Source organism: Narcine bancroftii, chromosome 3 (assembly GCF_036971445.1).
Source record: "Narcine bancroftii isolate sNarBan1 chromosome 3, sNarBan1.hap1, whole genome shotgun sequence".
Classification (NCBI taxonomy): Eukaryota; Metazoa; Chordata; class Chondrichthyes; order Torpediniformes; family Narcinidae; genus Narcine; species Narcine bancroftii.
Genome location: NC_091471.1, coordinates 60,689,286 through 60,713,372, shown reverse-complemented (window position 1 = coordinate 60,713,372; position 24,087 = coordinate 60,689,286). Strand labels below are relative to the sequence as shown.

Genomic DNA, 24,087 nt, shown 5'->3' with positions numbered 1-24,087 from the left:
GTAATATAGGTAAAGTTTGAAAAAGATATTGAATTCTTGGAAATATATTCATCTTTATACAGTTAACCCATCCTATCAATGTTAAAGGTAAAGTTTTCCATTAAAAAAAATCATCTTCAATTTTTTTAAGTAATGAAAAATAATTCAATTTATATAGATTTTTTTTAGATTATTGTCTACATTCCTGTTGTAATATTGAATAGAATATAAAATCCAGCTCAAGCGAAGTTATTTGTTTAATTTTGAAGACTGAAATTAGTTCAGTATTGCTTATTGAGAAATATTACTTATTTATCTTAAAACTCATCCAGAAGTTGCTTTAGGATTTATGGTGCAACTTGAAGATAAATAATAACATCTAAAAGATTCTTCTTAATTGCTTAAGAGATTGTAAACCAGAATAGTGATCTGCAGTAAATGTATTGATGGTATTTATAAACCAAATGATTGCTCACCATCAGTATTATTTGGTTAAGGGAACAAAGTTGGTTTTGTTGTAAAGAGCAAATTCAAATCCCAGCATAAAAGGGTTGGAAATATTTTTTTTCTTACAACTCCTCTCTTTATCTGCACTTGCATTGTTTCTGAATTACAAAGATTGAGAGAAACTGAATTTATGCTAAAGGTTATGTGCCATATTCTAACTTTACTGCATTATCTTAATATTCCAATTGTAATACTTAACTCTAGCAGTTCCTTTGTATATTCCAATATCCTAAGACTTAAATTATAAAACTATGCATATTTACCATAACTGCTGAAACGACCAAATTTCTAAACATTGCTCCTTCAATACCACCTACCATTTCTTTTAAGAAACTGACTATTTTGCCTGAACTCTTTGTGTATTACCAGGCTAGAGTGGAAAGGCAATTGTAATTGACGAAGTGAATGAGGATGTGAGGTGGATACAAGTGGCATTTACCAGTAGGTTAATAATTTTGAGTGATAGTAGTCAAGAACATGAGAGGCAGTTCTGCTGTCTACAAATTGTAACTTTTTTAGTTGCCATGGAAAAACATCAACCTTGTCTATAGTATGGAGATTCCTCTGATCTTGTGGGTTTCTCATGGGGTTCTCTTCCCCTATCATACTGTTGTGTGTTATTCTTTAGTTTAGAACAAAATTGCCCATTATATGTATCTGGGAAAAAAACTTGAGGGGAGTGAGGTTGTTTTGAATTGCTTTTTCAGCTGTCTTAGACACAGCCCTAGAACACCTGGACAGGGACACTTGTGTCAGACTAGTATTCATTGACTATAGCTCCACTTTCAATGCAATAGTACCAAACAAACTCACCAAATGCTGCTGTTGTAGTATCTACACCACCTAGCACAAGATCTGTTTTTGCTTCTGCCATCAGGAAAGAGATAAAGGTGCTATAGGACTTGCACCACCAGGTTCAGGAACAGCTGCTACCCCTCCATCATCAGTCTCCTCAACAACAAAATCAATCAAGGATCATTTAAGGACTCTTACTTTTGCACTTTATTGATTTTTTTAATTCTCTCAGTATTGCACAATTTGTTTAGATTTGTTTTCTTTTTACGGTTCTTTATTTACATGTATATGTTGTAGACAGATATTTTGCACTACCAATTAGTGGTAATTCTGCCGTGCCCACAAAAAAAGAATCTCGGGCTTGAATGTGATGTCACATATGTACTCTGACAATAAATCTAAAATCTGAATGACTTTCTATCTCTCTGGTCTCGATCAACAAGGATTGGTAACAACGCCTTCTCTGTGATCGTCCTTGATACTGGAACATCACTGTATAGCATTAATGTGTGACCAAACAGTATTCCAACTCTCAGTAAATTTGTGAATGATACCATTGTCATATGCAGGATTCCAAACCATCTAGGTGGATTAAAGAAAGCTGGAAGGTCTTAAGGTGCTGTCAGGACAACATCAATGTCAGCAAGATGAAGGATCTGGTTACAGACTTCCGGAAGGGGGTGGAGCTCACTCCCAGTTGCATCAATGGTGCTGAGGAGAGGGGAGTCACGTGATGGAGTAGTGGCCGGTCAGGGAATTCCAGCCCTCTCCCGAAAAGTTTAAAAAAATGCACAAAACACAAAGGTACAAGATTAAAATTTAAAACAAAGTAAAAATAAAGGTGAGAAGAAAATGGCAGCGAAGAGAGAAAAGTCGAAAACAACGGGAAGAAGAGAAGAAGAAAGAACGTCGGAAGAAGGTGAAGGCCTTACCTGTCCGAGGAGGCCCGCCGCGGAGAGAGAAGCCCGCTCCCTCAGGTCAGTGGAAGTCCCGGGCTTGGGACCTCAAAAATGGCTTGCAGAGCCGAGTAAAAGTGCGCAACTGCGCATGAAAAAAAACACACTGACGGGAGGGAGGAACAGCTGCGGAGTCGATCTCCACAGCTGAGAGAGACACCTGCAACACAGCAGCAGGTGCAGAACACAGAAAATAACGACAACAAGAAAGAAGAGGGTAAAAAGAAAACAAGGAAACAACAGATGGTCAACCCAGAGGAAGAAGAAGAACAGAAAGAAATGGAAGAAGAGAAAGGCAAGACAATGGATATATATTTTTTTAAAGAATATATGGAATCAGTGAAAGAATGGCAATTACAAGAATTTAATGAGATAAAAAGAATTAAGAATGCAGAAGAAAAAATGAATAAAATAGAAATGGTCATATCAGAGATAGGAAAAAGAGTGGATAATTTGAAAAAACGAGAAATAATCATAGAAATGGAAGTAGAGGACTTAAAAGAGAAATTAGAAGAATCTAATAAAAAAGTTAAAGAGGCACATGAGCTGTTAGCTCAGAAGATAGATATAATGGAAAACTATAATAGAAGAAATAATATAAAGATAGTGGGCCTTAAGGAAGATGAAGAAGGCAAGAATATGAGAGAATTTATAAAAGATTGGATCCCCAGGGTCCTAGGAAGACCAGAATTACAGGAAGAAATGGAAATAGAGAGGGCACATAGAACATTAGCCCCGAAACCACAAACACAGCAAAAACCAAGATCAATTTTAGTAAAATTTTTAAGATATACAACAAGAGAAAATATATTGGAGAAAGCAATGAAGAAAATAAGAGAAGACAAAAAGCCACTGGAATACAAAGGTCAAAATTTTTTTTTCTATCCAGACATAAGTTTTGAACTCCTGAAGAAGAGGAAGGAGTTCAATACAGCAAAAACGATCTTATGGAAAAAAGGATATAAATTTATGTTAAAGTACCCAGCGGTACTTAAAATAGTTATTCCAGGGCAACAAAACAGGCTATTCTCGGATCCAGAGGAAGCATGAAAATTTGCAGAACAACTACAAAACAAGCAGAGAGATGAAGACATGTAATGAGAGTAAAAATGACCACGAACTATATGTATGTGTGTATATGGGTATATATATATATATATATATATAAATATATATGTGTAGATGTGTATGTATATGTGTGTATACATGAATGTATCCGTATTTAGAGGAAAATATATGGAGTATAGATAAGAATTAATAAGGGAATAAGGAGGGAATTAAAAGAGTGACCTTTGTTACATATGAAAATTGAAATCTTTATTATAAAGTGTTCAAAACAAGAAAGCAGAAATGGATAAGAAGGAAAGGTGATGATGGAGAAACGGAAAGGGAAGATAAACAAAGTATGAAATGGCTATGTTGAACTATATGACTTTAAATATTAACGGAATACATAACCAAATCAAAAGGAATAAACTGCTAAATTTACTGAAAAAAGAAAAAAATTGATATAGCATTTGTGCAAGAAACACATTTAACTGAATTGGAGCACAAGAAATTAAAGAGAGATTGGGTAGGACATGTAACAGCAGCGTCGTATAATTCAAAAGCAAGAGGAGTAGCTATATTAATCAGTAAAAATGTACCAATTAAAATAGAAGAGGAAATAATAGATCCAGCAGGGAGATATGTAATGATAAAATGTCAGATATATTCGGAGTTTTGGAATCTACTCAATGTATATTCACCTAATGAAGAAGATCAAAAGTTTATGCAAGATATTTTTTTGAAGATAGCAGATACGTAAGGGAACATATTAATAGGAGGGGATTTCAACCTTAATTTGGATTCAAATATGGATAAAACTGGGAAAAAAATTAACAGAAAGAACAAAGTAACCAAATTTATAATTAAATCGATGGAAGAAATGCAACTTTTGGATATATGGAGGAAACAACACCCAAAGGAAAAGGAATATTCATATTATTCGGGTAGACATAAAACATACTCAAGAATAGACCTATTTCTGTTATCAGCTCGTATGCAAGATAGAGCAAGAAAAACAGAATATAAAGCTAGAATATTATTGGACCATTCACCCTTGATATTGACAATAGAGTTAGAGGACATCCCTCCAAGAATGTATAGATGGAGATTAAACTCCATGCTACTTAAAAGGCAGGATTTTAGAGAATTAATTGAAAGACAAATTAAAATGTACTTTGAAATAAATACGGAATCAGTGAAAGATAAGTTTAAAAGCGTTCATTAGAGGGCAAATAATAAGTTATGTAACCAAGATGAAGAAGGACTATAATCAGGAAACAGAGCAGTGGAAAGGGAAATAGTAAATATAGAAAAAGAATTAGCAATGAAGGAAGATACAACTAAAAGAAGAGAATTGGCAGATAAAAAAATAAAATATGAAACACTACAAACATATAAGGTGGAGAAGAACATAATGAAGACAAAACAGAAATATTATGAACTAGGGGAAAAACGCACAAAATTCTAGCATGGCAGCTTAAGACAGAACAAGCTAAGAAAATGGTATTGGCATCAAGGAAAAAAGACAAACAAATCACATATAATCCATCGGAGATCAATTAAAACTTTAGAGAATTCTATGAACAATTATACCAAACTGAAAACGAAGGGAAAGAAGGCAAAATAGATGAATTTTTAATTAAAATTGAACTACCAAAATTACAAATAGAGGAACAAAATAAATTAACAGAACCATTTGAAATAGTAGAAATACAAGAGATAATAAAAAAAACTACCAAATAATAAAACACCAGGAGAGGATGGATTCCCATAAGAATTCTATAAAACATTTAAAGATTTATTAATTCCTCCCCTCCTGGAAGTAATCAACCAGATTGACAAAACACAAAGCTTACCAGATTCATGTAAAACAGCAATAATTACAGTAATACCAAAGCAAGGGAAAGATCCACTCGCACCAGCGTCATATAGACCAATATCATTACTTAACACAGATTATAAGATAATAGCTAAACTATTAGCAAACAGATTAGCAGATATGTACCTAAAATGGTAAATCTAGACCAAACTGGATTTATTAAAAAAAGACGCACAACAGACAATATTTGTAAATTTATTAACTTAATTCATGCAGTAGAAGGGAGTAAAGCGCCAACAGTAGCAATTGCTTTAGACGCAGAGAAGGCCTTTGACAGAGTAGAATGGATTTATTCAAAGTATTGCAAAAATTCAGTTTACCAGAGAAGTATATTAATTTGATTAAAGCATTATATAAGGGGCCATTGGCGAAAGTGACAGTAAATGGATATATATCAAAGCAATTTAACTTAAGCAGATCAACAAGGCAGGGATGCCCACTATCACTCTTATTGTTCGCGTTAGCTATAGAACCACTAGCAGAATTGATAAGAACAGAAAATAATATAAAAGGGATAAAAATAAAAGACAAGGAATATAAAATCAGTTTACTTGCGGATGATGTTATAGTATACTTAACAGAACCAGAACTATCAATAAAAGAATTATATAAGAAATTGAAGGAATATGGAGAAGTGTCGGGTTACAAGATTAACGTAAATAAAAGTGAAGCAATGCCAATGAATAATGCGGATTTCTCAAAATTTAAGAAGGAATCACTATTCAGATGCAAATGCAAGTAATAAGATATCTAGGTATCTATATAAACTAGGTATCTAGATACCTCGGCCATCTATATAAACTCAATTATTATCCACTAATGAAAAAATTACAGGGCGATTTAGAGCATTGGAAAGATTTACCATTAACACTAATAGGAAGGATAAACTGTATTAAAATGAACATTTTCCCAAGGATATTATACCTATTTCAGGCATTGCCAATACACTTGACAGAGAAATTCTTCAAGGAGTTAAAGAAAATAATAAGGAAATTTTTATGGAAAGCGTGGAAACCGAGGATAGCACTAGATAAATTAACAGAATGGTATAAACAAGGAGGCTTACAACTGCCAAACTTTAAAAATTATTATGGAGCTGCACAATTAAGAAATATATCAGATTTTTACCAAACAAGGGAAAAGCCAGATTGGACTAGATTAGAACTAGATAAAATAGGGGAAAATATACCTGAACACATATTATATAAATGGGATGAAAAATTGGTACAATGTAGGAGTTCTCCAGTATTACATCATCTGCTCAATATTTGGAAGAAGATTCATGTAGAAAGGAATAAAACAAATTACCAATTACCAAAACTAATAATGACGCAAAATCAGTTACTCCCTTTTACAATAGATAACCTTTCCTTTAGAGAATGGGAGAAAAAAGGGATCAAAAGAATAGAAAATTGTTTTTCAGGAAATAGATTATTATCCTTTGAACAAATGAAAGATAAATACAATATAACTCAAGATACAGTGCTGGCATATTTCCAATTGAGATCCTACTTGAAGGACAAATTAGGAAGCAGTCTGAGGTTACCAGAGGGAAGTAACTTTGAATATGTGATTACAGATACAATGATAATCAAAAGATTTATAACAAATATGTATATTAAACTGCAAGAAAAGGAGAATGAGGAAACAAATGGTAAAACTAAACAAAAATGGGAACAAGATTTAAATATAAAGATAAAAAAGGAAACATGGGAGAAGTTATGTTCTGGAACGATGAGAAATACAATAAATACGAGGTTACGTATGATACAATATAACTGGATACACAGGCTATACATTACACCTCAAAAGTTAAATAAATGGGACCCAACAGTATCTGACAGATGTTTTCATTGTAAAAAAAGAAATGGGAACAGCAATTCATGCAATCTGGACATGTGAGAAAGTAGAAAAATTTTGGGAAGATCTAAACCAGATATTAAATAAAATTACAGAAAACAATATACCAAAATACCCAGAGATCTTCCTCCTAAGTAACAAAAAAAAACAAAGAATTTGGACTTGATTTGGATGGTGCACAAAAAAGATTTGTTAAGATAGCTCTAGCCGTACCAAAAAAATGTATTATGTCAACCTGGAAATTGGAAGATAATTTGAGAATACAACAATGGTATATAGAAATGAATAAATGTATTCCATTAGAAAAAATAACATATAGTTTAAGAAATAATATTGAAATACTTGAACAAATATGGGAGCCATACATGAAACACAATAGAGAAAACCTACCGGGGACATTTACCACCTAAATTAACGAAAGGAGAAGGAAATGAAAAGAATTGACTCAGTGGAATTTCTTGTTTATTTTTATTGAATGACAACATTGTTTGACTGGTTTAATGTATCTTAGATTTTGTACTTTAAATGGATGGGGGGAGGTAGGGAGGGTGGGATTGGAGGAGGGGGGGAAGAAAATGACACTGTATATATTGGAAAGGAAAATGTATGTGTATGGTCTGTGGTTTATGGTGTGAAAAAAAAAATGGTGCTGAGGTGGAAATTAGAATCAGAACAAGCCATGGAATTCGGTTTTTGGAAATTTTGAGATTGGCAACAGCTTCAAAGTCCTCCGGATAAACATTTCCAGTCCACTCATGTCAATGTAAAGGCTGAGAAGGAGTACCAGCACGTCTACTTTCTCAGAAGCTTGTGGAAATTTAGCATGTTACCTGCATCCCTTAGCTACCTCTAATGGTGCAACAGGGAAAGCATCCTTATGGGATGTATCACTGCTTGATACATTTCCAGGTTATCACATACACTCCTCCCCTCCATCGACTTCACCTACAACTTGCTGCCTTGGAAAATCAGACAAGAGATTAAAAGTCTCATCATACCTGGCAACACATTTTTCAACCTCCTCCTATTAGGAAGAAAATTCACAACTATGAGGTCACATACCACCTGATTCAAGGGCAGTTTCTTTCCCACTGGACTCAAATTTTGTTAAATGATTCTGCTTCATACCAACTGATGTCTCTCTATAACTTTGCTCTTCTTGTACTGACTTGTACTATGAATGAGTATATGAAGATTTGACAAATGTACTGGTCTGTTTGCAAAACAATGTCTATCACTTTATCTCTGATATATTTGACAGTAAGTTTGAACTTGGTGCTTGGGACTTGGATGCTGAGTTGAAATGGACTTCTTCTATGACATGGAAATATGGAGACTTTTTAATGGTCTATTTTTTGCTGGTCCACACAATCCGATCACTTGGGAACATTTTGCAGTCTAATCATAATATGCAGTAAAGAACCAATGATAGAAAGTGGACTGGGATTTGTGTATGAATGTGATTGATGTTCACATATACAGGTGGAAGGAAACTGGAAAGAACATGGCAGAATTTAGGAGTGCTGGCAAAGGTGGTCATGGTGTTTGACACTGATGGCAAAACATATTGATTAGTTCTTTCTGACCATGAAATAATATCATGAAATTGTGATAGGGGTTACAGTTCATAGCATTACCTTTGTAGTGCACTAGGAAAAATTCTGAAATTAATAATTTATTTGCTCTTTCCACGACTGACTTGAGCCTTGTTAAACAATGATCAAAAATTGATAAAGAATGAAGGCCAGAAGCAAAAGGTGTCAGTGCCACCTAGTGTTGGATGTTTGGTAAAGAAGGTATGGTTTCACTAAGAACCCATTCATTTGGTATTACTCTTAGTCGTGACTTCTGGCTTTGCCAATAATATGACAAAAATCATTGAATTTCAAATATAAAAATATGTACTGAAATATAACAAGAATTACAGCATGGTGCTACAAATTTGTTGAAAACAATTTGCCAGAGGTATCTTTTTGTACCTCACTTGGTCATTGCCTTGAGAGTTTTTTGTATTTTTGATTTTATAATTTTCTTCTCATTCTCTCCTCATTTAGTCTCCCGTTAACCTAATTTTAAGTGTTCTTCCATGTTCTACTCTCCCTTTGCCGTTTTCCCTTTTATATTTTCTACTGTTAATATCCTTGCATTCTTTCCTATGGCCACTTTAGGATATGATTAAGAGATTTGCAAAATGATGTGCATTTTTTTCATGCAACCGTACAGCACAGATCAGGTGGGAAAGGAGCTGCTGCAAGCTACAGTGATATTATCCTGATTGCCAGGAACATCTTTTGTCTTTTTAGTAAAGTGAAAAGACCATCAAGAAAGAATTTATACTTGCCCATGGTTTTTATAGTGTGTGGGGAGAGAAAATTTATGTACTAAAGAACACGTGGAAAAGTATATAAAGGAAATTCCTTTATTCCCACAGAGGAAACTGCTACTTTGAAGGGAATAATATAAAATTTCAGTGAGACATATCAGATAACTGGGGATTGAAGACGAGAGATGTGAAATTCAGAGGATTTGAAATCAGGATGCTATTTTTATTGTGAGAAAAATTGTTTTGCAGAGCCACCCTTTGGATGCAACTGTTCGGTAAAACAAGAAAGTCTGGAGACACTGATTATAGTTTACATAAAAATACTGGAGAAACTTAGCAAGCTTAATGTAGATAGAGATGCATCACCAACTTTTCAGGCCTGAAGCCTTCATCAAGTTAGCAGGTGGGCACCTAAATAAGTTGGTGGGGCAAGGCATAGAGGAAGGAGCACAGGCCCACAAGCATGGGTTAAAGGTGGATATGGGTGGGAGGGCATAAGAGAAAAGATGCTGAGAAGAGATGGGGGAAGGGGATAGCTTTCTGAATGGAGAAGGAAAAAGTGGAGAGCTGGAGGAAAGGAGAGAGGGGAGGGGTCTAACGCAAGACAGAGAAGTCAACGTTCATGGCATCCAGTTAGAGAGTGCCCAAATTGAAGATTAGTGTTGCTCCTCCGATTTGGAGGTGGCCTTGGTTTGGCAATGCATGAGGGCATTGACAGACATGTTGGTATTGGAGTGGGGAGCAGAATTGAAAGGATTGGCCACTGGGATATCCCCGCTATTGCAGTGGACAACCTTAAACCTTGCCTCTCCCCTCCACTATTTTAATCAGGCGCCTATCTACTTTGTTCTCGTACCTTGATGAAGGGCTCAGGCCAGAACTGTTGGTTGTGTATCTTTTTACATAAAGAATGCTGTGTGACCTGCTGAGTTTTTCCAGCATTCTTGAGTTTACTGTAGGATAGTCAGTTTTGGGGGAACTTTCATTAAAGACTAAGATACAAAAAATTGCCAAATTGGGGGACAGATCAAATTTGTTATTTGTTGAAGGTATACCAAGGTGAATGAATTTGATTGAAGTTTTTGAAGTAATGATGTAATACCTTGACTTGACAATCAAGAACTTGAAAAGTATAAAGGTGGACATGAGAGAATGATGACATAAGAGCATAGGTAATAGTTGAAATTAATATGGAAATATGTAAAATTCTGTATTGTGGAAGAATGTCAGAATTTTAATGTGTGCAGATATGAATTTTCATGTGTGCACGTTTTTGGAAGATGGCAGCAAGTTGATTGTTAAAGCAGATTGGTTCCTTGGCCTTGTAGTAAATGGAGAGAACAAATACAATAAAGTTGTCCTTAAACATTGATTGTTAGATCTCCACTGCAGTATTGTGTTCAATTCTGCATAGAAGAATGTCAGTGACTTTGCTCAAGTGATTTATTGTATCAAGAATGAAGGACTTGGGGTATGGGGAAAGGCTTAAAAAAATGAGTGTTTTTTTGAGCAGGGAAGATTAAGGATAAATTTAATTGAAGTGTTCAAAGTTGTAGAAAATTTGTTATAATGGATAGAAACTATTTTCGTTGGCATGAAGGTTGTATGTATTCTTGGAAAAGATCAGAGTGAAGATTAGAATTTTTTTAAAAATTGAATGGGGTTGTTGCTGGTAAAGCCAGTATTTGTTCGATTGTAATGTACTTCGAATTTATCATGTCTCAAGAATTAAGACAACTTTGTCTTAAATATCAGTAACTATAATTGCAATATAATGGATTTTTCAGGAACTAAGCTAATCAGTTTCATTAAATGTTGACTAGAATACCTGCAAATCCAATACTGGAAAATAATTAGATAATAACTCTGTTTGTTAAATAATAACTCTTGTTTGCTTTTGCCACATAAAGTATACATTTTATACTCTTGTTTATTTAGGGTAAGTGAAGAGAAAGAAGAAACCAAAGAACGATTAAAGGCTGAACAGGAATCTTTTGAGAAGAAAATAAAAGATTTGGAGGATCAGAATGACCTCATTGTAACTGAACGGGAAGATATCCTTAACTTGTCTAATAGTTTTAAACTTGAAAATATTAAATTCCAAAAATATGGTAGAATTTAACTGAATTCCAAATTTGGTGCAGATATGGTTTGACAAATCTTGGATGGAATGCAGAGCTACTGCAGTTCCATAGCTTGGCTGTAAAAGAAAAAGGTAAGAGAAAAATTTATTGTCTGCAATTTTGGTTGCTATATTACAGAAAGGATGTGAAGGCTTTGGAGAGAGTGCACAGAAATTTCACCAGGATGTTGGCTGGATTTGAATGTATTAGGTCCAAGGAGAAGTTGGACAAATTAGATTGCCTTCTCTGGAGCGTCGGCACCTGAGGGGAAATCTGATAGAGTAAATAAAGTATGAGAGGCAAAGATAGGGTAGTTGGTCATACTCCCTTGATGGAAATATTAAATACTTGAGAGCACAGGTTTAAGACTGGGGCGGGGGGGGAGAGTTTAAAGGAGATGTGCAAGGCAGGTGGGGGGGGTGGTTGGGATGATGGCAACAGATACAGTTGTGAGGTTTAAGAGGCATTTATACAGGCTCATGAACACCTAGGGAATGGATGGACATAGAACATGTGTGGGCAGATGGGATTAATATAATTAGGCATCATGATTGGCACGGGCATCTTGTTCCATTGCCTCACCACCTCACCACCCTCTGCTGGAAAAATGTTACGTTTTAGGTCCACCTTAATTTTTTTCCCTTCATCTTAAATCTGTGCCTTTAGTTTTAGACTCACCTATCCTGGGAAAAAAGGCTGACCATTCATTTTATTTATGCTCCCGTGATTTCATATACCTCTAAGATCACCCTTCAGCCTCCGTTCCAGGGAAATAATCCCCAGACCATCTAGCCTCTTTTTTATAACTCAAGCTCTCTAGTCTTGGTAATATCCATGTGAATCTTTTTTGCACCCTTTTCAACTTAATTACATGCTTCCTATGGCTAAGTAACTAGAATGACACACATTTTTCCAAGTGTGGTCTCAGCAATGTCTTTTGCAGTTGTAATATGATGTCCTAAGTCTTGTAGTCAATGCTTGACCATTGAAGGCAGCACGCCAAACACAGCTTTCACAACTACATCTATCTATGTTGCTACTATTTTGGAAATGTGTACTTATATTGCTAGGTCTATATACTGTGTATGATAAACTGAAACTGCTGATCATAGGATTCCAATCTGAAAAACTATCTTCCATGACCATCCACTCACTTCTTTCATCAGGGAATTTTGTATCCATTTTGGTAGGTCATTCTGGATCCCATGTGATCTAACCTTCTGGATCAGCCTACCACATGGGACTTTGTCAATGCGAACTATAGCAATGCCTACTGCCCTGTCCTCATCAATTCTTTTGGCAGCCTCTTAAAATTGTACATTTACCATAAGGCCAACAATCACCCTTAAAAAGAAGTGCCCTCCAAAACTGGAAAATCTCAACCCATTATAAGTATATTTAGAAGAATCGGGTAATGAGGAAGAAAAAGTAGAACCCATTAAGGACCAAAGTGGCAATCTATGCTGGAGCTAGATTTGATAATTTAACTGAATTATTCCTATTTGTTTTCATTATGGAGAAGGACATTATAGTTGAGAATACAGGGAGGGTAATAATGGAATCCCAAGAAAAAATCCCTATTAACAAACAGCAACGGATGCCTTAAATATAAGGACACAAGAACTAGGAGCAGGAGAAGGCCTACTTGCATATTGAGTTTGCTCTGTCAGTTAATAAGATCATGGCTGATATGGACATGGATTCAGCTCCTCTATCTGCCTTTTCCCCATAATGCAAACGTAGCTATCTTAAATATATTTAATGAAGTAGTCTCCGTTGCTTCCTTGGGCAGTGAATTGCACAGATTTGCTACTCTCTGATGTTACGGGCCCAGAGGACTCCAAAACCCAGCAGCAATAGAAATTCACCAAGACAAATGGTTACTTAAACAAAAGTAATTTTAAATTTTCTTTAAACATAAAAACAGGATCAAACTTTAACATAACTATTTACTTAACCTAACATAACCCCCTTCTAATTCTAAGCGAACATGTATGTAATGTGTATAAGTTCAGAAAAGTTGTTTGATTTACAGTCCAATCTCACTTCTCACTCCTCCAAGTTCACCTCTAAGATCACCCTTCAGCCTCCGTTCCAGGGAAATAATCCCCAGATCATCTAGCCTCTTTTTTATAACTCAAGTTATCTAGTCTTGGTAATATCCATGTGAATCTTTTTTGCACCCTTTTCAGCTTAATTACATGCTTCCTATGGCTAAGTGACTAGAATGACACACATTTTTCCAAGTGTGGTCTCAGCAATGTCTTTTGCAGTTGTAATATGATGTCTGAAGTCTTGTAGTCAATGCTTGACTAAGTCGTCTTATACTGTGCACAGAATTTAACATTCACAAAGGTTCTTGTCAGTTTCGGAGAGAAATTTGTTGCTCATTGGACACACACAAACTGATTCCCTCCAATCAGCCACTTCAGTGTCTTGCTGAAGAAACTTGCCCCATCGGGGTTTTCAAAATGATAACATCTTCTGCAGGTCACCACAGAGTTTCTTTTGTTTCCCTTATTTCAGGTGAAACACTCTAGCCAACCATTTCCTCTTGTATGGACTACAAGGGCTTTGAACAGGCTGAACTCAGAACTCAGCCTGTTTTCAAAATGTGGTTTAAACGAGCTGCCAGCTTGCCATGCTGCAGCCTCCAAAAGCCACTGCAGAAAACTAGTTTTCTTTCTCTCTCTCTCTCTGAAAGCCTGTTTGGTCTTTTCTCTCTCTCTCTCTCTCTCTCTCTCTCTCTCTCTCTCTCTCTGCAAAAAACCACTTGACTTTCTGTCTGTAAGCAGACAGAAAACAGCCAACAGCACCAGACCCAAACTTCTGAACCTGTTCATCTGTTGCGTTCAAAACAATAATCTATTGCTCCACAGCATGTCCAATTAACATCTACTTGTGAAGTCTTTTGAGCTTGGGATCTTCTATTTGAACTCCCTTTGAAAACCTCTAGCAAAGCAGTTTGTATTATCTTTATAAAGGTACTGGGCCTGGAGTGTCTGGTTTGAGCAAAGGTCTTGCATTTTAAATGAGATCTGTTTTGTGAAGTTTTTGTTTGTTTGTGACCTACACAAATGTCACAATCTATCTCCTTCAAAAACATATCTATAAATAATAAAAAATATGATATAATCCATCACACTGGGAAAAGCAGTTCCTTCTCATCTCTATTAGCTATCTATTTCCCCATATTGTGGGGCTGTGTCTCCTCGTTCTTATTTTATTTACGAGTGGATATGACTTTTCTGTTTTTTTATCCATCCTTTTCATAATTTTGTTTCTACGAGATCCCCTGAATTCCAGTGATTATAGTCCCAGGGGACTTGATCTCTTCTCAGGCTAAACCCCACACCTCAGGAATTAAATTTAAATTTTAAATTTAGACATGCAGCATGGTAACATGCCATTTCAGCCCAATGGTCCATGCTGCCCAATTTACACCCAATTAACCTACACTCCCCCTGGTACGCTTTGAACAGTGGGTGGAAACCAGAGCCCCTGGGGAAAACATGCAGATATGGGAAGAATGTACAAATTTCTTACCGGGAGTGTGGGATTTACACCCCAGCTTTCTCTGGTCCTTGTTGCAAAACATGCAGACACACAATCAAACATAACACCTATACAGACAAATAATACTTGTGCAGGACAAGTACTCACATATTACAAATAAATATATAAATAGATATTGTTTTGTAAATATGAAAGTCTCGGTTGGTTAGTGTGAGCAGTTCCTTTGGTTGTTCAGCATTCTCACTGCCCGTGGGAAGAATTCCATTTTCCTTCTTTATTACTTGTTGCACCTGCAAACTAACCACATGTTAATAAATTAAAAGTTAATAAATTTGCTAGGCCTGATGATGTGTATTTCAGGCATCAATGGGAGTCATGGAATGAGATTGTTGGGACTTTGACAGAAATTTTCAAATAGTTTTTAGCCTTGGGAGAGGTCCAGCAGATGTGGTACCTTTATTCCTAGAGCACAGGGGGAATGAGCCAGATAATTACCATGTGCCTTCATCAGTGATAGAGAAATTGTTGGAAAGAAAACCTCTGAGGGATTAGTCTGCACTTGGAGAGGTATGGATTAATCAAGTATAGACAGCATTGTTTTGTTAAGCAGACATCTTATCTGATATTTAAACATCATGGACTGAAGGGCCTATACTATCTGTTCTGTGCTAAATTTAGAGATTCATCACAGTAACAGGCCCTTCCAGCCTATGAACCTACATCACCCAATTGCACACATGACCAATTAATCTCATAATCTGCTTGCCTTTGGACCGTGGGAAGAAACTAAAACATCAGGAGGAAGCCCATGCGATCATGGGAGAACATATAAACACCTTAGCAGCAGATTTGAACCTGGCTCGCTAGAGCTGTTACACCACCTTGCCTGATTGCATTTTTCAAAGAGGTAAAATGGGAGTTGATATGTTTTGGATGTACTAATATGATCAAGATACCAAATAATTAATGATGGCATTCATTACTGAGAAACAGAGGGAACTTGCATACATATTTGAGGATCCCTGAAAGCAACAGAGCAGGTAGATAAGTTGGTTGAAAAGATGTACTTTCACTAACCCTAGCATAGAAATATAAGCAGAGAGATTATAGTGCAACTATATAAATTAGTGGTCAGTTCAAAGATGGAAAGGTATCAAAATTCTTTCAATCTAAATGTACCAATCCATGTGGATATGAACCTATTCTAGAATGCACCAGAGATTTGCAAAATTCCCAGTGACAACACAGAAAACTAACCAGCAACGAACTAGTGATTTTTAGAATTTCAAAACAAAAAATTTACACTCTAAGGTCTCTTCACATTAAGTGTCATATTTGTACATACACAAAGGAAAACAGACAGTCTTTTCACATTTATAATGCCGTATTCGTTTGTACATTCTGTCCTTGTTTATTGTAGCATTAACCATTTATAGCACCATCGTCAGTAATGTGGTTCTCCCCTTCTGTTTGAGGGGCTTCCCCATGAATCTTAGCTCCTTAATGTGCAGTAGCCCACAGAACTGTTCCATTGGCTGCGCCAAGCTTCAGTGTGTCCCTTAGCAAGTACTCCTGCAGCAGGGAATGTGCCAATCGGCTGCATTCCATCATTGACATATCACAGTGCTAGCAGACCAAAGAGTCTTTCACTGAGTTGATCATCTTCAGGCAGGATGTGTGTCTCTGCATGCATTCCTAGGAACAGCCCATAAATCCTCTGATGAGCTGATGCTGATGCGATTTATGGGCCCTTGCATCCTTTTCACACATTTAGAAAATCCATAGTCTGCAAAGAAGTGGGCATCTGTCTCCTCCCCATCACAGTTGTCTTGAGGGCAATGTGTGATGGGCATGATGTTCTATTGGCACGGGAAGATTCTGACTGAGTGAGCTCCTCTCACTCTGGGCCAGGTCAGGTTCTGGTGCTTGCTAGTGAGTTCCGGCGATGATACTTTCTGTCGGATTATCTAGACAGTCTATTTAGGTAACCTCCCAATATCCATTGAGTCATTGTTCCTCGGAGTCTTTGCATGTTCTGTACTGACCATTGCCTGAAGGATTTGTGATCAAAACTGTTTTCCTGGAAAAACTTTATCACGAAGAATAAGTGGTTTGGCTATGCACAACTGGGATATTGCATGGCAGCTGGACCATAACCTCAGCAAGTAGCAGTACATGGTGCCCTTGTATCTTGATTCCACTCTCAGCTTGATGCAGCCAAACATGAAGGTGATCATGAGAGTGAAGGCTACCAAGGACTCATTGGCCCATTGCCGCTGTTGTCAAGTGATTTTAGATGGCCACATGTCAGATCTGTTTAATTTGGATCTCCAGATAAACCAGAAGGCAGCTCGGTTGACAGCCAGGGTGGAGGTATGAGCTACAATTACGCCAAGCACAGCAGTTCCATGAGCACCTCACACCTGATGACCAGATTCTTTCCTATTATTGAGAAGGAGCACCACTACCACAATCCTAATTTCTGGCAGACTTTTTCTATCTGTTCTAACCAATTTTTCTTGGATACCTTGGCCCTTCCCAACCAAACCCCCAGCACCTTCAGGTAGTTGAACTTGAAGGGATGGTTAATATCCCTTTAAATAACGGTAATCAATAAATGATGTTGGACTGTCCTTTCTGTTGCTCGGTGTTTAACTGTACATGTTTAATACAGGGTGTTAACTTGAGGATTGAGTTTCAATTCAATATACTTCCAAACTAGCATCTAGAACAAACAAGCTAATGCCTTTACCAATATGGCATTTATTATAACTGGGATGTTGTGGAAACAGTTTTATGCTACTGTAGAATTTGATGAAGAGGTGCTAGTGAGTTCAGTTTCTTACCCTTGAGATAAAATGGAGTGTCCTGATTCTTTCTGTTGCTATGTGAAACTCCAATAGTATTTCATTGTGGAAAATTGTTTCAATGTTACTCAAAATAAAACTTAACTGATGTTTATAACTCAACTTGACAACAAACTTAGCCAAACATCTTTGTAGTTCTGGTCCTGCATTATATTATAACAGAACAAAACAGCACAAATCTCTTCTTATCTTTCTACACTCCAAAGTGAAAAGTCCTAGCTCTGCTAACCTTGCTTAATAAGACTTGTTTCCCAATCCAGGTTACATCCTGATAAATCTCCTCGGCACTCTTCCATGGCTTCCACATCCTTCCTATAATGTGACCAGAATTGAACACAATACACTATGTGGTCTCACCAGAGATTTGAAGAGTTGCAACATGACGACTTTACTCCTGTATTCAATCCCTATATTAATAAATGCCAGCATCCCATAGGCCTTTTTAACTATCCTATCAACCAGTGCGGTGGTCTTGAGGAATGTATGGATTTGAACCCCAAGGTTCCTCTGTTTATCCACACTCTTAAGGACCTGCGAGCACAGCATGAGAGGGTGACAACACAAGCAAAATTATTTTTCCTATTGATAATTATTTTTAATATAATGGCAGTAAGTTGCTTTCTTGAATAGTTGTAGTTATGGAATTGCATGTCTTGGAGAAATAAACTTTTAAGATATCAGAATTGCATTCTGATATGGATGGAAGGCTGCCAAATATACTGTTCCTTAAAATATTTATCAGAAAGATACTAGGGTATTTTAAGATAAAAACTTAGAAACAATTCCTCATCAGGAAAGCATATAACCTGTGGTAAATGCTACGTGTTTGGAAGATGCTGATGAAAGCAATGGAGTTATAAAGACATCAGAATTGCACTGCAATGAAACAGGACTTTCAGCCCTCTTGTGTATGTACTAGCCTTTAAGTATTCATCTGTTTTTTTTTAAAACTTTATTTATATATTTAAGATACATTATATAAAAAAACACAAACTAACCCCACAAGGGGAGCAAAAAAAACATATATCAATTAATTACATATGCTGTGTGATGTGTCAAATTTACAATATTAAAAAAAATAGGATATTTCCAAGCCCATAAATTTTAAATAAGGCGGCCACATCTGGGCAAAAAAAGAATTATTATTACAGATTACATGTTATTTTCTCAACATAAATACAGGATCTCTACTCACTGTGCCAACGAGCCATATTCACTTCCACATTATCCTTCCATGTAATTGCAATTCACTTCTGTGCTACTGCTAATGCCAGACGAACAAATGCCATCTATAACTTATCCAATTTCAAACCAGAAATCAAAAATACAGTATAACCCAACAAAAAAAATAATTGGATCCAATGGTAATTTTATCTTTAATAAATCTTCCAAAAAGTTTTTGTTTTTTATCCAAAATGGGTGAACTTTATCACAAGATCAAACTGCATGTAAAAACTTTCCAATATGAAGACCACATCTAATAAATCTGAATTACTAAAACCATATCTTTTTAACTTTTCAGGAGTCAAGTACAACTGATGTAAAAAAAATTATAATTTACTAGAATTAAAAGAAAAAACAATAACATGTCCAACCCAATCCCGTTTCAACTTCATATGTTCTCTCTCAGTCAAATGTGTTTCCTGTAATAAAAAGGAATATCAACCTTCATCTTTTTAATATACGCCAAAACACGCTTTTGCTTGATCAGGTTATTAAGACCTTAACATTAAAAGTTGCAAAATTCAAATTAGCCATATTTTACTAAAAAAAACCTCACACGGCAAATACAACCACAAAAATAAAAGCTCCCCTTATGTAAATAAAAATCCCTCTCTAAAACAACACAACAAAACCCTAAAAAAAATGAAATATATATGTAAAAAAAACCCAACACTACAACAAATGTAGTAAACCCCCAATTAACTGGGTGTGGTCAATACCACTAGTGGCAGATGACTTTGGAAGTATCAGAGTCATCCACCCCTCCCCAGCTGAGCTTCTTTGAAAATTTATCAACCTGTCCAAGTTCGTCCTATTGTTTCCAGTCCAGACAAAGATTGTTCAGGATCTTCAATATCAAGCAAGCTTTGCGATATTTCCCCCTTCTTCCTGTTCCCATTCCCATTCCCATTCCTCTTAGATTTCCTCTTAGGTGTCAGATTTTAAAATTTATACCTTTGCAAGTCTATTTATTTACTAGTAATTTTAATAGCTAAAAGAGTTCTTGTGTACAGCTAACAGGAATGTAGTTGATGTTCAGCATGCTGATTTGAAGGTTTAGCAGCTAAGTCATTAAAGAGAAAGGTGCATATAATGAATGGGCCATCTTTTCCCAATTTATAATAACATTCCCATACAAAGTTATGACAAGCTGCTCATTTAAAGAATTACCTGTATTTTTTAAATCTCTATTGCATAATGATAAAAATCAAAATGGGAAACATTTTTAAAAGCATAATTGAATCAATATGCGTCACCATGGGTATTTATATCTCTTTAAATCTGTAACCTGTGGTCCTTGACCCCCCCCCCCCCCCCTCACCCCCCAGCTATCAACTTGCAACATTTAAGTCACTCTTGATTTTGTACACTTTCAGTGAAACCTCTCATTCTTCTCTGCTCCAAGGATAAGGTTGATTTCTCAGAGTTCTGTTGTGTCTCTGATAATCTTCTAGAAAGTACAAGTGAGGTGCTTTTTATGAATACTGTTACCTATGAGGCGGTGCTAAGTATCTAACTCATGCCCACTTTTTAATAATATTTAAAAAATCTATTAGTTACCTTTTTAAAACTTGTCATTTATTTGCTTTTTTTAAAGAAAAGATTAGCTGTCCCATGTTTATTTTCTCATACCTCTTCTAACAATACCTTTAATGTGAAGGAAAATTGTGTGAAACTTTACATCAGAGAAAATGACATTTGAGAATTGTGTGCTCTGCTGTGATTGCACATTTCCCTTGCCCCCTTTTCCCAAGTATGGAACTATATTTAGCAGAGTACCATTCTTCTAATCAGGTCACTGTTGGAACAAAGTACACCTGGAGAAAGATTGCCTAATTTATATATATATATATATATGTATAGTTTTCTATTATTTGCATATACAGTATATTTAGTTGACTTTTTAAGGGATCATTCATAATTAGCATTATAAATTGAATGGTCCCATTAATTTTTGATCTTGAGAGTACTGAGTGTCTTTGGAATTTGTATATTAACTTCTTTAATTGTGTTTTTAGTCACTCCTGTCATCCCAGGTATGGCTGGTATTCTGTTCTCAGTGTTTCGTCAGATTTTGTTCTGTTGCAAGTACAATTCTGCCTTAGCTGATTTTTGTTAAAAAACAGCAATGTAATTGGGTAATGGAATTATTCCACCATGAAGGTAGTAAATCAAAGCAAAATGATTTGAATGCTTGAAATTTGATAGTTTTTAGAACACAGAAGGGTGGAGTCAAAGCTGCAATTTATAGCAATGTCACAGTTGAATTCACTGTTCCTCTACTTGGTCATTGGTCATTCCTGAAGATGGCATTCGAGGTCATTGATGTGATTGGAGCATTTTGGAGTGTTCCAGGGCAAGAGCAGTTTTTATCTTATCCCAACTATACTCTAGCAGACATAGATATTATGATCATAACTCCGTATCCACATGGATCCTAAACACGGCCCTCGTCATTAATTTGGCTGAAAGCATTCAGAAAATACTGCTCTTATGAGAGAAAATTGAATATAACCAAATTTAAAACTCCTTTCCCCACTTACATATTCAGTTTTAGCGATTTTTCTTACTTTTTGTGAGTGATGCTGTTCAATTTGCACTGGACTTATCACTGGCGGACGTTAACTCATTATTTTATAATGTTTCCTTTTTATTGGCACCAGTAGGAGATGAGGGAGCCTCTAGGTCTGATTTAAACTCAACTGCATGAAATTGACAGTCATGAACTGAGGTTCATGTTGTTCCTTCAGCTTTGGAATACTTGGTTGTGCTGGGCTCTGGCTTCTTTTATCTAGATGCCTTTCTGACAACTCTGCCAGTCAAAAATTCAGTAGAGAAGAAACACAGACTGCAGAAATTGGAATCTTGAGCAAACAGTTACTGGAAGAACTCAGTGGGTCAAACAGTGTCAAGGAGTAGAAATGGTCAGTCAACATTTCCGGTCGGGACCCTTTATCGAGACTAAGGTGAAAAGGGGGTGATATGACATACAAGAACAATGATACTGATATTAAGTGGCCGGGCTAGCATAGTGATTAGCGGAATTAAAGTACCAGCGACCTGGGTTTGAATCCGGTGCTGTCTGTAAAGAGTTTGTATGTTCTTCCCATGTCAGTGTGCGATTCTTCCCTTAAATGTATGGGGGTTGTAGGTTAATTGGGATATTTCGGCAGCACAGCCTCATGGGCCAAAAAGACACGTTACTGGACTGTATGTCTACATTTTTAAAAATTAAAAGCCAAGAAATTTACAGTGCAAAATTAGGCCATTCTACAGATTTTGTTAATCTCAGTCAAACTTGCAATAATTTTAATTACCCACTTCCTTGGGCTTAGTTCTTCAAGTACACATCAGAGTACCTTTTTTAAAAGTGAAGTTACGGATCTCATCTTCAGTTTGTTTTCAGCCTCACTGCTCTTGCTAATGGAAAAAATGAAGTTTTTTGGAGTTTGGGGTTGTTACTCTTGTATCTTAACCATGGTGCCATCACCATAGCATTTGAGAAAGGAAGTAGCGTTAAACTAAATGAATTAATTTGTGCTTGGTGGGTAAATTATTAACATGCATTTTAAGGGACAGTATCTTTTTAAAAAAAAGCACAAATGAATCAGAAAGTCAATGTGGAATTGTTAGGGAATGTTCGTGCCTGGCTAGTATGATTGAATTTTTTGAGCTGGTTAAGGACGGTTAGTGTTAGTGTATTGATCTAACTGGATTTAAACAAGACTTTGCAAAAGGTCATGTATGACAGGCTCTTTGAAAAAAGACAAAGTCCATTTGATGTTGGGGTTTGTGGGGATGTGGTTGTAAATTGGATCCAAGATTAACTCAGCAACAGGAAGCAAAAGTTGATGGATTTATTTTTGTAATTGAAAATCTGCCACTGGTAATTTTCACAGGGCTAAGTACAGAGCTTTGATGGCATGCTTAACATGTTTGTGGATGAGGAGGCTCTTTTCATCCAGAGAAATGTAAAGTAACGAATTTGGAAAGATGTGTCATTTCAAGGAATACATAATTAATGTTTGGATATTGAGTGACATGAAAGAACAGAAGTACAAGTACAAGAGAGTGGTTTCTAAGAAAAAAAGAACAGGATGCTTTCATTACTAGTCAAGGCACAAAATACAAAAACAGGATGGAATGCTAGAACTCCGCAGTGCTCATTAGTCCACAGCTTGAACATTGTCATCATTACTACAGGAACAATGTAATTTAATTGGAATGGGTGCAGAGGAGTTTAACAAAGATGTAGTCAGGATTGATAAATTGTGCCCACGATAAATGATAGGATAAACTGAAGTTATTTTCTATGGGACAGAGGAGAAATCTGAATTGTCGGGTGCTATTTATAAAATTACCAGAGGCTGAAATGAAATTAAAAAAACAAAATCACTTTTAGGGATTTAGTTATTGTTGGAAAAGTCAGTATTGCCCATCCCTAATCCCCTGTGATGTACTGCTGATAGTAGGAATTGAAGGATTACTTGTACATTTCTAAATCAAGAAGGTGTGCATCAAAGAGGGAGACATGCTGGTGATGGTATTCCAATTTGTGTCCTTGTAGCATCTGCTAACGGCAGTGCTACTGAAATGAGAGACGTCCACACAGCATGAGGTGAACCAGTAACTGACCTTTATTTTGAATTCCTTGAACTGCTTGAGGAGACCGCCCACTTCCTGTGAAGAGTGCGCTGGCCTTAGGAAGTGACTTCAGTGCATTGCGGCATCACTTCCCGACCAGCGGCATCAACATGGAAACAGCACTGTCCCCCCAGGCATCATGTGTCACCTCAGAAGGGAAGGGGGGGCCTGAGTCATCTTGTGTGGGATGACTGGTTCGGCACTTCTAACCACGCGGTGGCTCGGCCCGCTACACCCACCCCCCCCCCCCAAGAATTGCTGCCACACTTTAAGCAAGTTACCGTACTGTCTTTGGGCGGGCGACCTCTGTGTCTGACCTGGGGATCCAGGCTGGGCTGGTTTGGGTCCAGATGCGTTGCCTTGAGGT

The 24,087-nt window shown here is 36.5% G+C and overlaps 1 protein-coding gene across 3 annotated transcripts in view; it reads left to right on the top strand.

Annotated features, from left to right (window-relative positions):
• The window catches only part of kiaa1328 (KIAA1328 ortholog), a 204,220-nt gene that overhangs the window by 29,787 nt on the left and 150,346 nt on the right, over positions 1–24,087 (top strand). For all 3 annotated transcript variants that reach the window (XM_069924120.1, XM_069924118.1, XM_069924121.1), the window contains one exon: positions 11,285–11,400. In XM_069924120.1, the coding sequence (XP_069780221.1) occupies positions 11,285–11,400 (116 nt within the window). The remainder of the gene's footprint in view (positions 1–11,284; positions 11,401–24,087) is intronic.